This window comes from Eurosta solidaginis, chromosome 3 (assembly GCF_040869045.1).
Source record: "Eurosta solidaginis isolate ZX-2024a chromosome 3, ASM4086904v1, whole genome shotgun sequence".
Classification (NCBI taxonomy): Eukaryota; Metazoa; Arthropoda; class Insecta; order Diptera; family Tephritidae; genus Eurosta; species Eurosta solidaginis.
Genome location: NC_090321.1, coordinates 270,563,880 through 270,584,565, shown reverse-complemented (window position 1 = coordinate 270,584,565; position 20,686 = coordinate 270,563,880). Strand labels below are relative to the sequence as shown.

At 40.9% G+C, this 20,686-nt stretch overlaps 1 protein-coding gene across 1 annotated transcript; it reads right to left on the bottom strand.

Moving 5' to 3' along the window:
• Positions 1–2,089: 2,089 nt before the first annotated feature.
• On the bottom strand, positions 2,090–12,015 carry BBS9 (Bardet-Biedl syndrome 9). Its single transcript, XM_067778246.1, has 9 exons — positions 11,735–12,015; positions 11,302–11,670; positions 11,133–11,240; positions 10,941–11,074; positions 5,632–6,622; positions 4,789–5,014; positions 4,549–4,715; positions 2,759–2,888; positions 2,090–2,694 (listed from the first exon to the last, which is right to left on the bottom strand). The coding sequence occupies exons 1-9, from the start codon at positions 12,013–12,015 to the stop codon at positions 2,167–2,169; spliced, it is 2,934 nt and encodes a 977-aa protein (XP_067634347.1). The 3' UTR covers positions 2,090–2,166.
• Positions 12,016–20,686: the final 8,671 nt, after the last annotated feature.

Genomic DNA, 20,686 nt, shown 5'->3' with positions numbered 1-20,686 from the left:
CAACAAAACCTTGTTTTTGGCTCCCAGGGCATTAAGGATTTCAGTGCATTCATCCACCAGCTTAGATGTAACTATGTAGGATTGCAAGCACGCAGTGCCGCCTGGCTGTCCGACATAATGTAGATGCTCTTCGATGTTAAGCCTCTCCGCAGACATTCTCTACCACAGACCTCTATTTCATGAATTTCTGCCTGAAATATGGTGGGTAACATCCCATTGGTATCGATTATTTGAAGTTTGGCCCATAGACGCCAGATCCAGTTCTTCCGTCATCGAACTTCGATCCATCCGTGTACCAGACCTCTGAGTCAGAGTCGTTATAAGGATTCCCTATTTCCCAGTGGATCCTGTCCACAATGCACACTTCAAAGTTCCGTGAGATTCTGAGCTTAGGGGACATTACGTCACGCAGTTGTAATGAGGGATATCCTATGAATTTTCTTATTACTTTCATATGCCTATCATATTTCCTTCGTTCAACTCAGAAATATTTGGAAGTCTTAGTGCACCTAGTGTTGCCTCTTTCTCTATCAGAATAGGGAACTAAAGCTCTAAGTGCGTCAGCAGGGGCGGTTCTCATCGCACTCGTTATGCCAACGTAAACTAATCGATGCAGTTTTCTTAGTTTAGCAGTTGCCTTTCTTTGCGTGGCCTTCTGCCACCAAACTAGAGAAGCATAGGTGAATATTGGCCTTACGACAGTATTAAATGTCCAATATACCATTTTTGGACAAATCCCCATGTTTTGCCGTAGAGACGAGTACAGGCGAAGAAAGCTCTTGTTGCCTTGTTTAGTATAGCATCCAAATGAGCATTCCACGTGAGGGTTCTATCCTGTGTGACCCCTAGATATTTAGCCTCCATTGAGAATTGTATCTTTGTACCACCCAGGGATGGTTCTGGGATAGATACTTTCCTTCTCCGGGTGAAAGGCACTATAACAGTTTTGTTAGGATTTATAGACAATCCTTTGGCATCGCACCACGTCTCTATGATGCAAAGGGCTTGTTGCATGCGATCTGATATTGTATCTTCGTGCATCCCTGTGATGCAAATAACTAGGTCATCTGCATATCCTTGTGTGTCAAATCCCTTGGTTTTCATTAACTGAAGGAGGTCATCAATGACCAGGGTCTACAGGAGAGGGGAGGGCATACCTCCTTGTGGGCAGCCTCTTGTGGCCGCAATTGATTCAGTTGTCCCTCCCAGTTCCAAATGGATTTTTCTACTCTTTAACATAGACAGCACCCATCGTATTATTATAGGGCTTATGTCCTTGTCAATCATAGCTTGTTCGATAGCTTGATGTGTTGTGTTATCGAAAGCCCCTGATATATCAATAAAAGCGCTTAGGGCTATATTTTTTGACTTTAGAGCCTTTTCGATTTTTACTGTGAGACTATGAATAGCCGTTCCATGACTGGTAGGCGAACTGATTCCTACACAGAGGGAGTTTATTTAGATTGACCTCCCTGATATGCTGATCTAAGATTTTCTCCATACCTTTTAGGAGAAACGAGCTCAGGCTTATTGGTCGATACGACGAGGGCAGTTGCTCGGGTTCCGTGGCTTGGTAAGAATACTACCTTAACCTCTGCCCATCTGCTCGGTATATGGCCGAGCAGTAGTGATGCCTTATACAAAGTGGAAAGAACTGGGGCTATATGCTATGCCATTCCTATTAAATATGAACTCGGTGTAGGCGCCCCCATCAGTCAATAGCAATGTTAGTCCCCAGGGAGAGTATTGCCTAATTTCAGTGTATTTTGTTAAAATAAAAGTTTAATTCTATTTGGATTGATAGGCAGCGTTGATCGGGCAAGAACTGGCAGGCCGTCATTGTAGGGTAGTAGTTGTTGTGATAGGCGCAAAAACATTATCCGAATGTTAAGGGAAGTATTGCAGAGGTGAGTAGTACTTAACTTGCGGTAAGCTCCAGTACTAGACCCATGTGGTAGTAGCCCGACTGCCGACGGAGCGATTTGTGTGACCCCTCGCCCTTTCGAGACTAAAACCCCGTTCGAGATGACCGTTCTATAACCCACTTCTCTAATCAGTTAATAAAACCTGCAATAAGCTTTATTAAATCACAGCAAATAATGAAAAATACACAACCATGAAAATGAATATTTTACACAACCATTAAAAGCCATCAAAACAAAAAGTTTACCACCAAATCCCCAAATCACTAAATAATTCCTCCGACGAAGGCAGCTCATAGTTCTCATTTACCCACTCGGAGTTTTCTCCCGTCTTATTCTGTTGGCTACCGAACTCTTTTTTATATCCCACGTTACGCAGATCTTCCTCATCATATTCCTCTTCGTCATCATCCTCGACGGCTTCCAACGTACTTCGTCGCACCATACGTGATTTAGCAAAATTGGATCTCTGTTCACTGGGCAATACATGAAGTAATTCATTAAGACCACTAATATCGACCGCTTCTTTTTCCGGCTGAGTTTTACCAACAACAGTGGTGGTAGTTTCTTCTGCTTTCGCCTCCGTTGTAGCTGCAATACGTTGTATTCGCTCGAATATTGAGAGCATGTGACGTCTAAATCGAGTATAATCGAAATTTGCATGAGTCACATTTGTTTCTATAGCAGCTGCAGTCTCATTATTCTTGGCTCGATTTAAGGGACCATAATGATGGAGCATATCAATGCCTGGTGACATTGACTCCTCCCAACTCTGTGTAGAAGAGAGAAGTTTATCTTTGGATTGAAAGCAAATGACTATGTCTTCGGATTCTTACCAGTTCTGTCCAGTCATTGATCGGCGTACAAAACACAGCGCAAAAAACATTCACCAATTTCTCCTCCACACTTAGTGCGCTTATAAGTGATGTGGCCACGGATATTGCACAGGTGAGATCACAGCGTTGGCTTGAAGATAATTAAAAGTTAATTAATGCGCAAACTATAGATGTATAAGGGCATCTGTAGCAATTTCGCACTATCTGTGTGTTTTTGTTGTTGTTGTAGTGATAAGGACACTCCCCGAAGGCCCTGGAGAGTTTTATCGATATTGATGGTCCTTTGCCGGATGCAGTTGAACGACGTTCCGGTAACAAGCGCCATTAAGTTACTAGCCCGACCATCTCGAGAACGATTTGGTATGAGCACGTGAAACCTTCTAAGCCATACCGCCCGCATACCCCTAGATCCATAAGAGGGTTGGAGAAGCTATATATTGCGCTGGCAACCCCTTTAATCAATTTGGTATTTTAGTCGCCTCTTACGACAGGCATATCTGCTACTACATACCAATAGCGCTTGTTTAACTAGCCTGCCTTGAAATATCTAGGAGTAATCATTGACTCAAAACTAACTTTTAAGGAGCGCTTCAGGACGGTGGGGAGAAAGTTTCTAGAGTTAGTGGAGCCCTAACGCGAATAATGCCCAACATCGGCGGCCCAGGCGAAGCTACCCGTCAGCTATTATCCAACGTCACCAGCTCTATAATATTATATGCAGCACCAGTATGGCACGGATCTAAAATGGTCCACCAAAAATATATACTAGCAGTCTACCGCATTACTGTTATACGAATAGCATGTGCTTATCGGACGGTGTCCGACGACGCGATCTATGTTTTATCCAGGAAAATCCCAGTAGATCTACTCTCAGGTGAAAGGTGAAGATGCTAAGAAAAGCGCAAGGTCACGAACAATAGTTAGGTGGCAAGAACGGTGGGAATATTCGAGAAAAGGGCGCTGAACCTTCATGCTAGTCCGGAATATAGCGGAATGGTACGAGCGAAAACACGGCGAACTAAATTACCACCTCAACAGATATTGAGCGGGCACGGGTGCTTCAAGGAATATCTACATACGCGTGGGATAGAGGAGAATCCTTTCTGTCCACACTGCCCTCCGAATTGGAAAGCGCAGAACAAGTAATGTTTCACTGCCCTCGTTTTCACGGCGACAAATAGATTGTTGGACTGCTGTGAGCAAGATGGCCTTTATAGTAATGTCGAAATTGATGCATGCTGAAAGGGAGCGCAGAGAAATGCGCATACGAAGTAGTGGCGACTAAATCGCCTCCCCCAGTGAAGTTATGCCTAGCGGCGGTCCCACGGGGTGCGGACACATGTACAGGATTAGCCTGGTTTAATTGGGCCACTTAAGCGGAGTGCGCTATCCCAAAGTCCAATAAAAAAAACCCTTGTTTAACCCTATACATTATTTAGCGCGATTACCTCTGAGTTACACCTACTGGCCACTTGAGTTGTCTCAAGTGTATCTAAAGGTCATCTCTTCGGTCCCATGTAAAACTAACAAGTTTCACTATTCCCATGAAAAATTAGCGCAGTTCGTTATTTTCGTCGAAGACTAATACAATTGAACTGTGACAGTGTTCAACGCAAATAACAATCTATGTATGCTAGCTTTCCACGGAATTCGAAACGTGCTAGTTTCTTTGGAAGCTACGATCTTAGAAATAAATATGTTTCAGCAGAAACATCTTCCTGTTACCAACAAGAAACCTGCAGTTCTATTGAAAAGGTAGAAGATTTCGTAGAATTTTGAGATATACTCACGTCTTTTCAAGTTTGCGTATCTCCATTAATTTATCGCCTTCAGCTATGAGATGATCGTAATTTTCTTCGATTTGCATTACTATGGTTTCCTTTGATTCATCTTCCGAGTGATCCTGCAACTTGCGTTGTAGAGTCTTAAATTGTTCCAACAGCAAATCCAATTTAAGCTGTGAAAACAATCGAAATAGAGGGTGTTGCATAAGAGACAACAAATAAATGAAGTGGCAAATCGAACTTTACCGTTTGTTTTTGAATATTCTCCTGTGTTTCCCGATGTAAATCGATTTTGTGTAATATCGAATGTATGGGTAGCACAGGGTTGGCCATAATTGTCTTCACTCTTGGGTTTTGAGCATTTTTAACACGTTTCAGCTTTGACGTTTTCGATTCATGGGCATGTTCCATAGCGACTCTCATTATACGTTCTAATATCATTGGCAATGTTTCCAGAGTATCTGATTGTATTCTACAAAAGGGAAATAGGGAATATTAACGAAACAATTTGAAAAGCACTGTAACAGATACTACTATAAATGTAATGTCACATTAGGGTGGGTCGATTTATTAACCGATATCGCGCCATCGATTTTTCGATAGAATTTGGGCTCAGGAAAAAAAGTTCCACTACGCATACCCAAAAAAATAGTTTTCGAGTTTGTTTTTTGATTTTTTTTCGATTTTAATTTTTAAGGTTTTTTTCATGACCTACTAAAAACCCAATCCCAAAACAGAAATCCTACCCATAAATATCTGCTAAAAACGTTGGCGATACCAGTTCTTTGAAAAAAAAAAAAAAAATTTTTTTTTTTTGAAGTTTTTAGCGGAAATTTTTGGGTCACAGGATTATGCATGAAAATTTTACAATCAAATGAAAATTTTTTTAGTAGGTCATGAAAAAACCTTTAAAAATCAAAGCCGAAAAAAGTAAAAAAAAACAATTAAATTTCGCAGGCTCGAAAATTTTTTTTTGGGTATGCGTAGTGGAACTTTTATTTTCCCTGAGCCCAAATCCTATCGAAAATCGATGGCGCGATATCGGTTAACTTTCGTCCATACAAATCGACTCACCCTAATGTGACATACCTCAGTCTGTTTGAGTTCTTGGCCAGAACAATAGTCACAATCTCTTCGCATTTCTCATCGCCTGGGCAAAGTAACTGTAAACCCAGCGCTTGTATTTCATTTTCCGGCATAACAAAATCGGGAAAGAATACAGACAGTTTTGGTATCAATGAACTGGACATAATATTATATGTCAGTTTGATATTTGCAGTCTTTTGTGCCTGCCTCAGCTTGAAGAACATGTTGAGTGGTAAATATGCAGATTGCTGCAAGACGCGTGGTATGCCCTGCAATAGAAAATCCACAGTTAGGTCTTCAGTTAGCTCACTGATTCGCGCACATGCCTTCATGCTAATAAATGATATCACTACATCGACACGCGCTGAATGTAAATGCAACAAATCTTCCACAAAGAAATCCAACTCCAACGTCTCTACCTGTCCCACTGCCATATCCACATATGTGATTGTATCTTGACTACAGCGTATGCCCTCAGCCATATTGAAAACTACTTGCAGTTCAGCTACCTCCTGTTTACATCTCAATTTTAGCAAACCTGAGCAAGCGGGCAATTCTTTAACGGCTACTTGCGCGGGAACATCCAACATCAGCATATCCACATCATCACTGATCACTGATTTAATTGTAAAATGTATACGCATCTCATCAGCAGCACGTTTATTGATATCTTCTACATCTGTTACATCCACAGCTGCTCTGATCTCTTCCTCTAACTGCTGTAACTCTTTGTGTGCCTGCGTGAAGCTAAGTTCTTCCATATTCACTGCGGGTACCTTAAACAAAAAAGGTTCTGAGCCCAAATATCCAATACGCAATTGTCCCGTTGAACCAAGCACGACAATGCCACCTGCTAACCCATTCAAATTTGAACGCTGAATTGCTATTGGTGCATCATCTTCGTATTGTGCAGCCCAAATAATATTTGCACTTTCGTATATGAAAAGTTTGCCCGTGTCTGAGACGATGGCAGTGATTAGACGCGCGCCAGGCTCTAAGTATTAGATATTTGTATGAGAATTTATATTTTTTCCATATGAAATGATGAAGTGATCATGTACAGTATAAATAACCAAAGAGTTCCAGATGGAATTTAGCCAACTATTTATTACAACTAGGCTTGAAGTATTTGAAGTTGTACGCCGAAGTTATCTAATCTGCGTGGGGGGGTGCTCTGCGCACCACCCCTGCGAAGGCGCTGGACACTATTTTTAATGTGTTGCCAATAGATTGAATAGCTCTGCGGCTGCGAGAGTTATCCGTACGGAGAGATAATGTGGACGGCCATGCAGCCATCCTTAAGTATCTGGATTCGCCTTCGTCGGACTATTGCGCTCCGACTGTATTTTTCAATATGAAGTACGAGGTTATTATCCCGGATAGGGATTATTTTTTCAAGGAGCCGCCAGACCGGACCGATAGGCTGCATATATATACTGACGGCTCCAAACTGGATAATAAGATGGGTAGCGGTGTCTTTGCACCTCAACTAGGGTGGAATCTATCATTTGGCCTACCCGATCATTGGTGGTTGGACTTATAACCGGCCACATAGCAATCGGGAGGCACGCACAATGGCTGGGTGCTCCCTATAATGATTACTGCAGGAGCTGCAAAGACGAAGAGGAGAAAGAAACAGTCAAACATTTTCTGTGCGATTGTCCCGCGCTTTGGCACAAGAGGAAGAAATCTCTGGGATCTCCCTTCTTTTACGATCACTGTGATCTGGCTAAGTTGGAACCTAAGAAACTCCTGATGTTTGCTGTATCGACCTGTTGGTTTGAGTAGGGGAGAGATCCACGTGGTATCACAATGGGACGTTTTTGGGCCTAAATGCACTGGTGCTCACACCGGTGACCACCTTACCTAACCTAACCTATCTGATGTTTTTCGTAAGTAGTCTGTGCGAATTATTCCATAAATATTTTCACACCGAACACTTCTCCTGTATAATCATGAACGGGAAAGACGCGTCCAGGTGGCGCGAAACATAGTGATTTTGAAATTAAGGACTGATTAATGAATGTGACGACTCAGTTCTCATTATAAATTTCCTACTTTAATTAATTATTAACTCAAAACACCTTTTTGAAGAACATGTAAGCAAAGTGAGAGGACCTAATGATTCGACTGCGTCAAAGTAGCGAACTTATGTATATCCGGCATGGCCTAACGGATAACGGTTTTTGCTGTTACTACAACCAAAAAAACAAAAATGTATCCGTCCGTATGTGAGCTCGTCATCATGAAGAAGGAACAGAGTGTGTAAAATTGTAGGTGGGTACCTGTCACGAGATGACACGGTATGCTAAAACGCACGGATCAATATCACTTGATCACTGACCCAACAAAGTTGGTACCAATTGGCTGAAGTTGGGTATTCAAGGCAACCAGCTTTGGGTGAGTTTGGGGACCTATCTATACCACGCCTTTCCATTTCTAAGCACCCGGTTGCTCCACCGCTAGTTCCGAGTTTGTCTCAATATCAGATTAAATTAATAATCAGTATGAGATATGTAACAGTGTACTAAACATCTTCATTAAATTCTATTTTCACTCCAATTTTCATTCCTATTTAAACCACAAGCCAGGGACGTGGGCAACCTTTTCACATCACATACCTTTTTAACAACATGTTTTTGCTTCAATCATATCTTCGCAAAAGCAGTTCGTCCACTGCTGTCAACCAACATACTCAGCCAAATTACTCAAGCATCTTCCGTCAATTCCCGCCATAATTATGGATGTGGGCAACCATTATTCGAAAGCATCCTTTCTAGCCAAAGGCAGCTTCAACCATCTGAAGATACAAGATGAGCGCTGGCCCACTCGTACATTTATCGATTGTTTTTAGCTGACAATACGCATCCGTTTCTCTGTTTCAGCCCCGTTTTCTCCGATTGTCACAATTATGGGATGTGGCCAACCTTTTCATCTGCCCCTCAGAGTCGGTTTTCAGTGATGAAAAACTGTATGGTCAATTCAGATGTCTTTGTCAGACTTCTATGAGTGAACTCTTTGAGATGAAACCAGCCCCGCAATTCATCCAAATCCTCAAGCCAGGAGACACGACCTGTTTGCAAGCGATACGTTATATCAGGTCACAACTGAGTTGTTCTGCTCCCCGCGGATACAGTTTTTATAGGGTTTTTTAGGGTCGCGCAAGCGATGCACATGCCCGCATTGTCCTGTTTCGAGTGAAGACATGGTATTATAATCGCCTTTTAGGATCGGTATACCCACTGCGGGCATATTCGTAACCCCTTACCCGCAGGGGACAGTACAAACAAAACAATCCTCTTGTTGTTGTTGTTGTTGTTGTAGCGATAAAGACACTCCCCGAAGGCCTTAGAAGCGTTATCGATGTTGATGGTCCTTTGCCGGATGCAGATCCGGTACATTCCTGTACCAAGCTCGACCATCTCGGAAATGATTTGTTATGACCACATGCGACCTTCTAGGCCAGACCGCCCTCCCACCCCCTGTTAATGAAACAGGATTCGCCACGGATAGGTGGAGTTGACAATTGGGTTTGGAGAAGCTATATATTGCGCTGGCAACCTGAAAGGGTTTCCCTACACAACCCCTTGAATCTAGTATTTTAGTCGCCTCTTACGACAGACATACCTACCGAGGTTATATTCCCGCTGGTGGAAAAGCAATCTGAATTGCAAACAAACCTTGGTTGGTTCGTTGTTTAATGCTTGAAAAGTGTCGATTCATTGCATGTTTAACTTTTCTATAATTGATTCCGCTAGATCAGAGGTGCATAACTCCAGCGGGGCTTTCAATAAAGATTGAGCGGGTTTTGTAGCCAGCGCAATTTATAACTTTTCCAATCTATTTTTCAACCCCTCCAAACCGAAAAGATTCTTGTTGCTATGCGCGCACGATATTTAGGAGAAGGCCGAACAGGTTTCCTATGTTCTACGAAGCTCTATTGCGCACCGTTGCACTAGGAGCCTAGCGAAGAGCAGATAACTTCCAGCAGTATCCTTGTTAAGTTGAAAACTACCGGTAGGAATTTTCATCTATGTCAGCCATGTTATATTTTGTGCCACTGAAATTTCTGAAATTTACCAGTCACCAGTCATCTATTGGGAACTGCATCCTGTAGAAGGCGTGTTGAGCTTTTCCCATCTACTTCAATGCTTCCATGTAATAGCAAAGTGAAGTTATTATTCACCAACTTAATGATGTATAGCGCATGACTAAGTTGGCGAGGGAGCATGTCTCGTCATTGCTAGATAGCGAGGGAAAAAAGGAGTCCTACAGGCCAATCGCTAATGACGGAATATATACAATCTCGCCAGTTGTCCATAGCGATACGAGAATCGACAGCGCAAAAAGATGTTGCTTGTATGCCACTATGTCTGAAGTCAAGTTCCATCCAAAGCTAATAAGGCTTTGCCAAACGACGTTGAGCTCCCTTTGAATAGGGAAGAAACTCTGCGAGCCATTTCGAGTGTCCAAATTAGACTTCAGACAAGTTGCCTTCTTACTACAATTTATTTAACATAATTCTGGAGAAGATAGTTCTTGTAGTACTGATGGTTGGCCTTAACACACTCGCCTTGAGTTCTGCTTTAAAAAAAAGGTGGTTTTGGGGTGAATGAGGACAATAGAAAGTACTTTCGGTAGGCCAAGAAAGAATATGCTCAATTGCGATCTGGGCGGCCACATCAGTGTTAACGGATATAAATTCGAAACTGTGAATGGCTTCGTCTATCCGAAATCCAGCATTAACATCGAGAACAATGTCAACTTAGAAATCAAACGAAGAATAACTCTAGCTACTTTGGACTGAGTGCGCAATTGAAAAGTAAAACCTTTTCTCGACATAAAAATAAATATGGGCTATTACCCAGTCATCATATCTGCCCTGGTATATGGCTCGGAATTGAAGAGAGAAGATGAAATGGTCCTTATAATGTTTGATAGAAATGTTCTCCAGAAGATTTATGGTCCTGCGGTGATGCCGACGGCAAGTATCGAAAGATAGGAGAATAGGAAATAATAAACGCCCAAAGGCTTCACTGGCCAAGTCATATTATTTTAACGGACGAATACGCTCCGCCTAAGAAAGTATTTCCATCAACAGGTGGAGCAAGACGTGATCTCCATCGGCTCACCCAATTTGCGTCAGTATCGAGGGATAGCTGGTCTGAATTGTTACGAAGTGGGAAGTGGTCAAAATTGCCTAACCGGCTATGTGGAAATTAATGATGATGATAAAGTGAGAATGAAATGTTGATCATCCCATGCATGCCTACTTAACTTAACCTAAAATAAACCAACAATTCTTACATTACCCCAGTAGTAGCCAATGACAAAAGAATGAAAACATCTCGGTGTATAATCCAGCTTTAATATAAAATCGACTAATCCATCATCTGTGAGGCTAATAAAGTTACGCTCGCCCAATATCATAATCGAAGATGAGCTCCTGTGTGAAAAGAAATTCTAATTCAAATGAAATGCATTCAAGTCCTGCACAAACTTACGTTTTTGTTTGTACTACGCACATGTCCACAACACCTTCACCAATGCAAACTGACCAGGAAGGCTGGAACTCCGACCGATTCAGAGACGAATGTGAAAGATCCTGGTAACTATACGAAACATGTATTACATTACATTTTACTGAAACTGAAAAAAAAATCCAGCACTTACGTAAAACACTCCAAATTCCAACCAGCGGTAAATCGTAAGAAACTATCAGTACGTTCACAATAGGCCACAGGCACTGGTAAGGCGCGATTCCCAGGTAACTGACACTCATATAATATACCATCCTGCTCATGAAAAGTCAATGTACCATCCAAATGTGTAATACAAAAGAATTCACGACCTTTGACGCGCCCAAATGAACCTTTAGTCAACGCCAACGCACCACGTTGTAGCTTGTACTCGGCTAAGGAATGCAGACGTAGTTGAGTACCATGCTCAGCAACACCACCAATACACTGCAGTTTGTAGATAGCCACTGAACGTGGGTGCAGAAGAGCAAGTTGATTGTTCTTCTCGTTAGCCAATTGACCACTGCAGTAATATAAACAAAATGTGAGACACGAAAGGTTTTTAAAAATGTAACATCCTTACTTACCCACTAAAACGCCCAGCATATATGCCCAGTATTGGTTTTTTCAAATTCACTTCCAACAACAAGTCTGTCGCTCTAAATGCATTGCCATCTTCGACACGACGTCCTTGATCCAAATGTGGATAGAAAATAGTCAAAGTACCACTGTGCGAACCCACTAACACATAATCCTTCTCATTATCTTCGAGTCCGAAGCGGACGCATAGTAAACTTGCTGAATCATAGTTCTCTTCCAAATCGGAACACTGTGTGTGCCACCAGTTGCAAACGTTAAAGAGGGACATGACGTCCGACTACACTTTGTGAACTGACACAGCTGCGTATTTAGTGTAGTCCTAACGTACAAGTTCTTTTTCTTGTTTTAGGCGTCGTCGTTTAGGGTGTTGCCATGGCGAAGTTGCGTCAGCTGTTACGGAGTAATACAAGCTCTTGTGCTATTAGGTATAAAACATCAGGAAATTATTACCCAAAAATGTTGCAATCTTGATATATCTTTAAAACATTAAGTATGAATGTATATGTCATAAGACAGTTTGTGAAGCTAAATCACAAAATTGGCCACTTGAGTGATATAATCGCCATACTAAGAGAAAGTAATTTATTCGTTCAAAGAAAGTCCGCACTATGCAGTTGTATGTTGTAGCCTCCGCAAAACCTTGCAAACCGTATCCATCCATCAGGCCTAAGCTTTTCATGGCAACTGGTCTCTAACAAGCAGGGAATGTCCTCCAATGTGAGAAGTGCTAAACTGCACGGATAAATCGGTAGGGGCTATCGGTATAAGAAAACGATACATTAGCTTCAACCGAAAATTTCAAAATGGGCATTGCAACGCTCTTCAAAAATTCTGAAACTTGTCGCTGGCGGCACTTGGAGCAAAGACAACACAGAGCTACCTGTTACTTATAGAGGAAATGTCCAGCCGTTTAAGGCGCTACGCGTCTCCGGTATGTTCGGTGAACTTATGAGAAACAAATTGGTGGCATGTCTCCTTATGCCACCTGCATATCATTTACACAATGAGGCGGAATACCGTTTCCGCAAAATAGCCAGAAACGGCTGATTGAGGCGGCTCCGCCAGGCGTTTAATCTAAAAGAGCACTATAATGCCAGGTGTGTTCGAGCCGCCAAATAATAACAGAAGTACTGCTAAAAAGCTATTGATAGAATTTTGCGTTACTCAAAGAAAATGTTCTGCAATAGCGCAGTGAAAGTTGCGTTTGATTTGCTGGATCAATAGTTCGTCAGCATTTCATTCAACGAACGCGCGAAGTGGCCACAGCTGTTCAAAATTTACCGAACGACGCGATGATCTGTCACTTCTGTCATTAGAAGTAACAAGCGATCATTAAAAAAATTGTCATCAATATCTCTAACGTAAGTCCAAGGAAACTAGCAGTTTCAATAGGGTTGGAGATGTTAGAGGCGTTTATTCCACATTGCAGTCGAAAGATGGTTGGTGTCGTATGGAAATACATTAATGCAGAGCATACATTGAGTACGTCGGGGTTGATTCTGGATAAGGAAGAGCGTAACCAATGGCAGTATCCAGCTCGAAGTTATGCCAGAGTGCCATGTGTTTCGCTGGGGAGTCTGCTTTCCTCAACTGCTAGTTTCCGGTGTTGCACTCTGAGCAGGCCCGACGAGAGGGGAGGGGGAATGGGGGGATTCCCTCCGGGTCCGGGGTTTCTCAGGGGGCCCGCGATTTAGAGCTACTAAGAAATTTGTTTTTAATTCAGTAGAGTCTTTAGTTGTTCCATGTGCAAATTTTAAGTCGAGTTTCAAAAGCAACGAATATTGATAATGATTTTTTGCCTGGGCCTTCGAACAGGGAGACAATAAAAACATCAAATGTATGTTTACATGAATCCCAAATCGTAAAGTTTTCGTGGTGACACTGATGAAGGTTCACCTTCAAAAAGTCTTCCAACAATACCACCAACTTTGTATCAAAGTCCAGATTATTTAAACGACTTTGATATCGGTACCGTGAAAAATGAGTTTTCCGATCTGAAGAAGTCAACGAAATAATTCGTCGAGGTCATCAAAAGTGTCCTGTTATTTTTCCACTTGATTGTCATGACGAGGCATTTCCTACCTCGTTATTAAACAAAATCTTTCCAAATGGAGAGAAAGTGGAGCGTGACTGGTTGTGTGGAGTGCTAGAAGCAATGTTTTTTATTGCCTACCATGTCGTCTGTTAAGCACCAATACTTTAAATCGACCTAAAATTTGTTGTCCTGGCGGATATTCGAAATTCCAGGTATGGAAGAAGCTATACGATAAACTGCCATCACACGAAAATACTCAAGATCACATTAAATGTTATATTCACAATTGATACACTTATCAATGAACAGCTAATCACTGAAACTCAAAAGTGAAAGAAATTTTATATAGAATTTTGGACACTATTTTATTTTTGGGTGAAAGAGGCCAAGTATAAATTGTGCCGAATATTAGCAACACTAAGGGATACTATCATTTCTAAGTCGATACTAAGCAGTGACTTGTATGCACATCAACAAATCAATAATTATGTCTACACATATGTCCATACAAGCAGCAGAGAGAAGCGCACAAACACATGCATATATCTTATCTGAGATGCTCACAAAAGTAGGCATTCATTTGTGCAAGTATCACTCACATATACACGCGCATATGAGAAACGTGCATCTGTAGCTATAGCTGGTAATTTTATAGCTGGTAAACGAAAAGTAAATTCTAGAAACGCCTAGAAATATGCAAACGAGGAAATCTAAGAGTATAAAAGAGCGCCAGCTGAGGCATGGCAATCAGTTTGATTTAAGCACGCTATCTGTTGAGAAGTAGAAGTGTTATTGTGAAGTACTTTAACAAAGGCCATTTTGCATTATTGAATATTTGGAGTTATTTATTCAACAGTTTAGTGATTCGAACGTTAGTAGAAGGTTGCAAGCAAATAAGCGGAATTGCACTAAATTCGTTACAATATCTTGGTTAACGAAACAATGGAAATTTTTTGGGCATCTTAGAACTCATAAGCCATTACCCTGCATGCATGCATGTATAGAGTACTCGCTGTGGACCAAGCGAGTGCTCCAAAATTAATCACAATTCATACAAAAAAAAAAGTTCCAATTAACATTGCGATGTCCTAGGATTGGACCATATATATACTCCAGCTCCGCTTTACATCATAGTTCTCCATGGAGTACCAACAGACCAATAAACATTGTGTAGTGATAACAATCGTTAAAAACGAGCAACGATCGGCTTACAATATGTTCATGTAGAAACACGAGCTGGTCCATTGCTGCATTACAGTGGAGTATAATGGTAAGTACTCTAGTATGACACAAGTGGACCACATGATCCAACGATTTTTGCAGGGTATGAACCGATACTTAGAGATCATTTGGAGAAAGTTATGATTTTCACAACGAGAGCACAAACGTTTACAAGTTCACTATCTTTCCCCAGAGATTCAGAACGAGTTTATAGAAATTTGTGCAAAGCACGTGAGGGAAACTATATTAGATCAAGGCAAGAAAGCCAAGTATTTGGCCATTATCGTTGATGCTATGCCACATTGACTACGTTCATTTTGCGCTAACTCCATTTCAATTCGAGATTCGTCACATTCTCGACAAAAACTCAAATACTGATTACTCGCCTTGTGCAACCGACAGTCTCAATTTATGTGGTGTTGATGCTGCAGAATGTTGTACGGCTGCAATTACTTTCTTCGGAGTGTCCTCAACAAGTTCGAATATATCTGCGATCGTTGATTCGGTAATCACTGGCATTACTGAACGATTTGCAGCTATGAGAAATTTGAGCGAGACGTTTTCCTTTTTGTGGCAATTTGAAGACATGGATGAAACTGCGGTTCGCTAAATGCCATTTATGTTCAAAATCTGTGTACAATTTTCCCCAACATTTGTGTTGCTTTACGTAACTTTTGTACTATACCTGTTACTGTAGCTAGTGCAGAACGGTCCTTCAGCGTCCTTTCAAGAATCAAAAACTTTCATAGATCGTGTTCATCTCAAGAGCGAGTTTCAGGACTTGCCACGCTTTGCGTTGAATCCGTTTTGGCAAGACAGTTAAAGTTATTATAAAAAATTTTGCAGCGAAAAAAGCAAGAAAAGCCACTCTTTGATATCCAAACCCTCTATACTGAATAACTAAAATTTATAATCATCATTAAATTTATCAGAAATGTATTAAAATGTTACCAAATAACTAGAAAAGATTATTTGAAACAATATGCGGCTGTTAAAAGAGAATTTCATTTCTGCGTTACAATAAAACAGTATAAATAGTAAATATTCTGTATTAATTTTATTTTCAGCTCTTAGTCCAAGAATCATTTAGTTGATGTGGGAAAAACTTTTTTTAATCCATCAATAATTATTCATGAATGAGACCTCATTAATTCAAATTAATCAAATGTATTAGTGGAGTTTTTATAGGGGGCCCGTAAATTGTTTAGTCCCGGGCCCGGATTTTCTCTCTACGGCCCTGTCTCTGAGAACAGAGTTCGCTGGGCAATTATCGGCAAATGGTTTTGCCGACTCTTTGGATTTGGGCCTGTTTATTCTCATCTGGTTCTAACGGTTGAATTTTTGTAAGCCGAATCTTGGCGGAGATGCCTCCTTATATCCCTGGGTACAGGGGCCGCACTAATCTGTTGGCTGTTAGGATGTCAAAATATCTGGCAATTCAACCGAAACTGTTCCGAATTTAATTTTTCCATTTTAGATAGATTTCTCGCTTCATTGTGAAGATGTTGTTCTGACGTTATAAGAAGACATTCCGCCTTTTTCCTCTTCTTCATTCCGTGGCAGTTTTGGGAGCGGTGTTTTCACAGGCCTGCTTCCGCCTCTCTCTTAAGCTCGTCGACCATATAGGAGATGTTTAGTACTTTCGCTTCCAACGGCAGCGGGTTCTATGTACCGGAACGACTCGGTATTTTGCTCGAACAAGGACAGTCATTGCAGTGTAACTCCTTAAACTCTAATTTGTTGCGTCCCTCCCACAAATTGTCATCCTCGAAGCTGATCTCTGCGGCGGGACTGCTCTATGCTCTCCTGCTGCGGAAAGTTCGTTCGAGGGGAGTAGAGGAGGACTCGCTTTTATCACAATGATCTGTGGTAGAGGTTTACGCCGGTCACGTAATCGGCGGCGGCGGCGTAGACCGACAAAGTGATCGGCGTAAACCTTTAATTGAATGGCTGGACTTCAAAGTATTACATTGTCCACAACTAATGAATATAGAATGTTTGACGACCTGGAACAATACCATTAACTTCGTATGAGTATCTTGGAGGCTTGTAAAGCAAAAATTAAAAAAAAAATATTTGGAAAGGTTTTGTTTATATGTATTTAAGGAAATCGACGTTTCGGCCAATTCGGAAAGATCCCCGGTTTTTGCCTCAAAATCTCGCATATCGTTCAGAAAATTTCGGGAGTAGCTCCTTGCGGAGAGAGGGAGAAAACTTAACATGGTCACACTTTTGTAGTGTAGTTTCACCGAAGGAGATGTTTTGGCCTAACTCTAATACCCGTCGCACATAGAGGTATTTGAGCAATCTGGGCGGCCAAAATTATTTTTTGCCTTTAAATAGTTTAATTATGTTACTCATGCATGGTGATTTCAGTTAAATTTAACTATTTATTTTATTTTATTATATATACAGTGGTCCAAAAAAGTTTACGGACAGCAGTTCCTTAAAAAGTTATTGTTTTTTGCTTTAAATTATTTAATTATGCTATTCATTGTGATTTCAGTTATATTTAACTATTTATTTTATTTTATTATATATACAGTGGTCTAAAAAAGTCTACGGGCATTCTAGTATAATAATGTACAACTTACAATCAGATCGCATGTTTCGCTGATTTTTGGCATTTATTTGTATATGCCTGGCATCGAGAATTCTAACATAATTTATTAAGTAATTACCAAAAAAAATGTAAGCCTGCGGAAAAATAGTGAAAAAAAGAAAACTCGTATCCCAATCCGATACACTGTTATTTGTAACAGAAGCCCAGTCGCACGGTTAGTTATCATTCTTTAGGGCTCATCATCAGAGGGTATGTCAGGCAAGTCATCATCTTGGATTTCAAACGACGTATATCTCTTTCGAGTTTCAATGGTATCTTTTTTTGAATATGGTCCGAAGCTTAGAAGGTATTTGTCTAAACTAAATTCTACAATTGCGTTTCTAAACGTGAGATTAACATCAAAACTGAGTTTCATAAAAATCAGATATATTTTAATATAACCGCCCACAAGAGTAAGGGGGCATGGCACGGTACCAATCATCACCACATTGTATATATATTCCTTTTATGCTACAACAAGATCACGCGCCGAATTTCAACAAAATTGGAGTACGTTTACTATTTTTTATTGCTCACCCTATGGAGATGGCACCACTGTGCAACGCTCAAAATTACCAATTTTTTTCAAAAAGCGGAAATAAGAGGGGCCAATCGTTCCACTATTTAAATAAACAAAAAAAATTGGAATCAATGCGGGGGAAAGCGGGGCACTAAAACAAAAACCTTCTGGAAAAAAAAAAAAGGGAAAAAATTTTGCCCCAATACATCACTTTTTAAAAATTGTATTACGAAGGCCTTAAGGACTACATAAATCTTAAAATACATAAATATTTTACAAACTTACCTGTTTCATAAGAATCCATGGCTTCTTTTTTATAAACTTCACTGAAACCCGTAAAAATATCAATTGAAAATGTATATACTCTAAGAACGCGAAAAACTGCCGCAAGATATGCACGAATGGTCCAACTTTGAGTGGATGTCCACGCAAGGCATTTGAATTATGAAAATAAATAATTATTGATTCTAATACGCTACAGTATTGGCCTACAAAAAATATTTTTTTTTTATTTGCTGCGTTTTGAAAAATTGATTTTTGGCCGCCCAGATTGCTCAAATACCTCTGTGCGTCGTCGGCACGATTTCTTTAAATAATTTGTGGCTACATGCTGGTCACGCACAAAGGCGACTTACGGTTGCTATCAATTATCTGTTAATAGTCATGGCTCTGGCTTATTGTTGATCGCGCCAAAGGGCGCCTTCAGTTTTTTCGGCTGTTTCTAAGAGCTACAATTCCAAACGCGCGAACAGTAGCAATCCCGACCACCAGTCGCTACCACGCATCCTGGCCCTTATACCATATACCAGCACAGAAGCCATAGGACTGCGACTTCGAACTGATACCTTCGTTGACGCCACTTTCCTAGAAGCTCTAGGTGTAGCTCCGCAGAATTTCTGATTGATGCTTTTATCGCGCTATGCTTCCGAGATACACCAAAAAAACACCTTGAAATGTTAGGGAGTAACTATTCGGCCAAGGATGCCGCTTTCGAAATCATAAGCGGTCAAAGTGGATGTCATTGCGTAACTCATGGTTGAAAATCGTATAATCCTTGGCGCATCTACATACATAATTTAAACTTTACAAGGACCGTGGAAAAAAATTTTAAAATGTAGACCAAAATTTGCAGGCGTTTGTGTTCGATACATTCACTTCAATAGTCTTCTTTTCCGGCCTTATAATATAACAGCTCATTATGGATGACCGCCTTCAGTGTTCAGACTAGTTCGACTACCCCCCCCCCCCCCCCCCCCGTACGTTAGGCTAGTAGAACACCCGGTCATTTGTTGGACTGGCTTGAGAAAGCTTTTGCTTCACCACTTTGAGTGTTCTTGCGAAGGCCAAATCCTAACCTGGTTAAAAAATGTGCCTACGTATTCACATTTCTAACAGGAGCCTCACGTGTAGGTCGTATTTAAACATGGTTGATAGGCTATATCCAATGTGATTCACTCCAAAGGACTAGTTGGGGATAGGGCCGCCAACTTTAGGAAATGTCAAACCGGGAGACGTGGGTGTTGAAGGATGAAGTGTGAAAATCAAAGTTAAGATTTCAGATGCTATTTTATTTTATTTATTTATAGTTCAGCAAATAAAGTGATTTTTCAAACCCTTCTCGTACGTGTTGAAGATATGTATATGCAACTTAAGTATAAGCTGTGAATCATTTCAAAGGAGAATTTAATCCATTGGAGCCTACTAAAGGATTTTGCATCACTGATTTCGCCTATTCTTTCAGCCAATCGGGATATAAAACTCGGCACTTTTCGGGTAACTTCCTTTTTTAACAACTTGAGGACAATTTGAAAATATGTTCGACTTGGGACATTTTATTTAAATACATTGTTCTTTATTAATTTTTTGAAAAAGTTATGCGAAGTGAGCATTTAAATTTATTATATAATTTTTCTTTAAGTGTTTTGTTTTAATAAAATAAATCCGTGTTAAGCCGGCATTGAAAGCGGTTGTTTTCTCAAATAACTTTTGAACGGTTAGGAAGTGTTAAATTTCGCAATTGGATTTTTATAACTGGCAGTGATGCGCATCCCTTGATAACCCTTTCGACCATATCGGACCAATTTTCGAGATGAACAATAATTGGCCTAGACAGTCTTAAGAGTAGAAAATACGGCCGAACGCCGCCGCCGCCGCGCCGATATTTTTGACATTCAGCGGCGGCGTGCGAAAAACGTCGCGGATCGGCGGCGTATATCTCTACTTGGGGGTGGGTGAGGGAGGGATGGCCTGAAGCTTTAATGTGGCCATATAAATCGTCCCGAGATGGTCGGGCTAGCACCTTAATGGTGCTGTGTTACCGGAGCGTACCGGATCTGTATCCGGCAAAGGACCATCTCATCGACCACACTCCCAAAGCCTTTGGGGAGTAACCTTATCGCTACAACAACAACAGCGCAGGCCTTGTAAACTGCGTTGACTGACATCCGAAGGAAACATAGGACATACCCATAGGTGGGTGCTGAGCGACGCACTTTCATTTACGTCGACAAAAGAAATTGGGACGAATATAAAGCAAACACAATGTTATAACCGCCTTTCCA

Coding starts and splice junctions, on each gene's coding strand:
- BBS9 (XM_067778246.1), bottom strand. CDS start 12,015: ATGTCCCTCTTTAACGTTTGCAACTGGTGGCACACACAGTGTTCCGAT. Junction 11,671..11,734: donor TATGCTGGGCGTTTTAGTGG/GTAAGTAAGGAT, acceptor ATATTACTGCAG/TGGTCAATTGGCTAACGAGA. Junction 5,015..5,631: donor AAGAACTCAAACAGACTGAG/GTATGTCACATT, acceptor TCCCTTTTGTAG/AATACAATCAGATACTCTGG.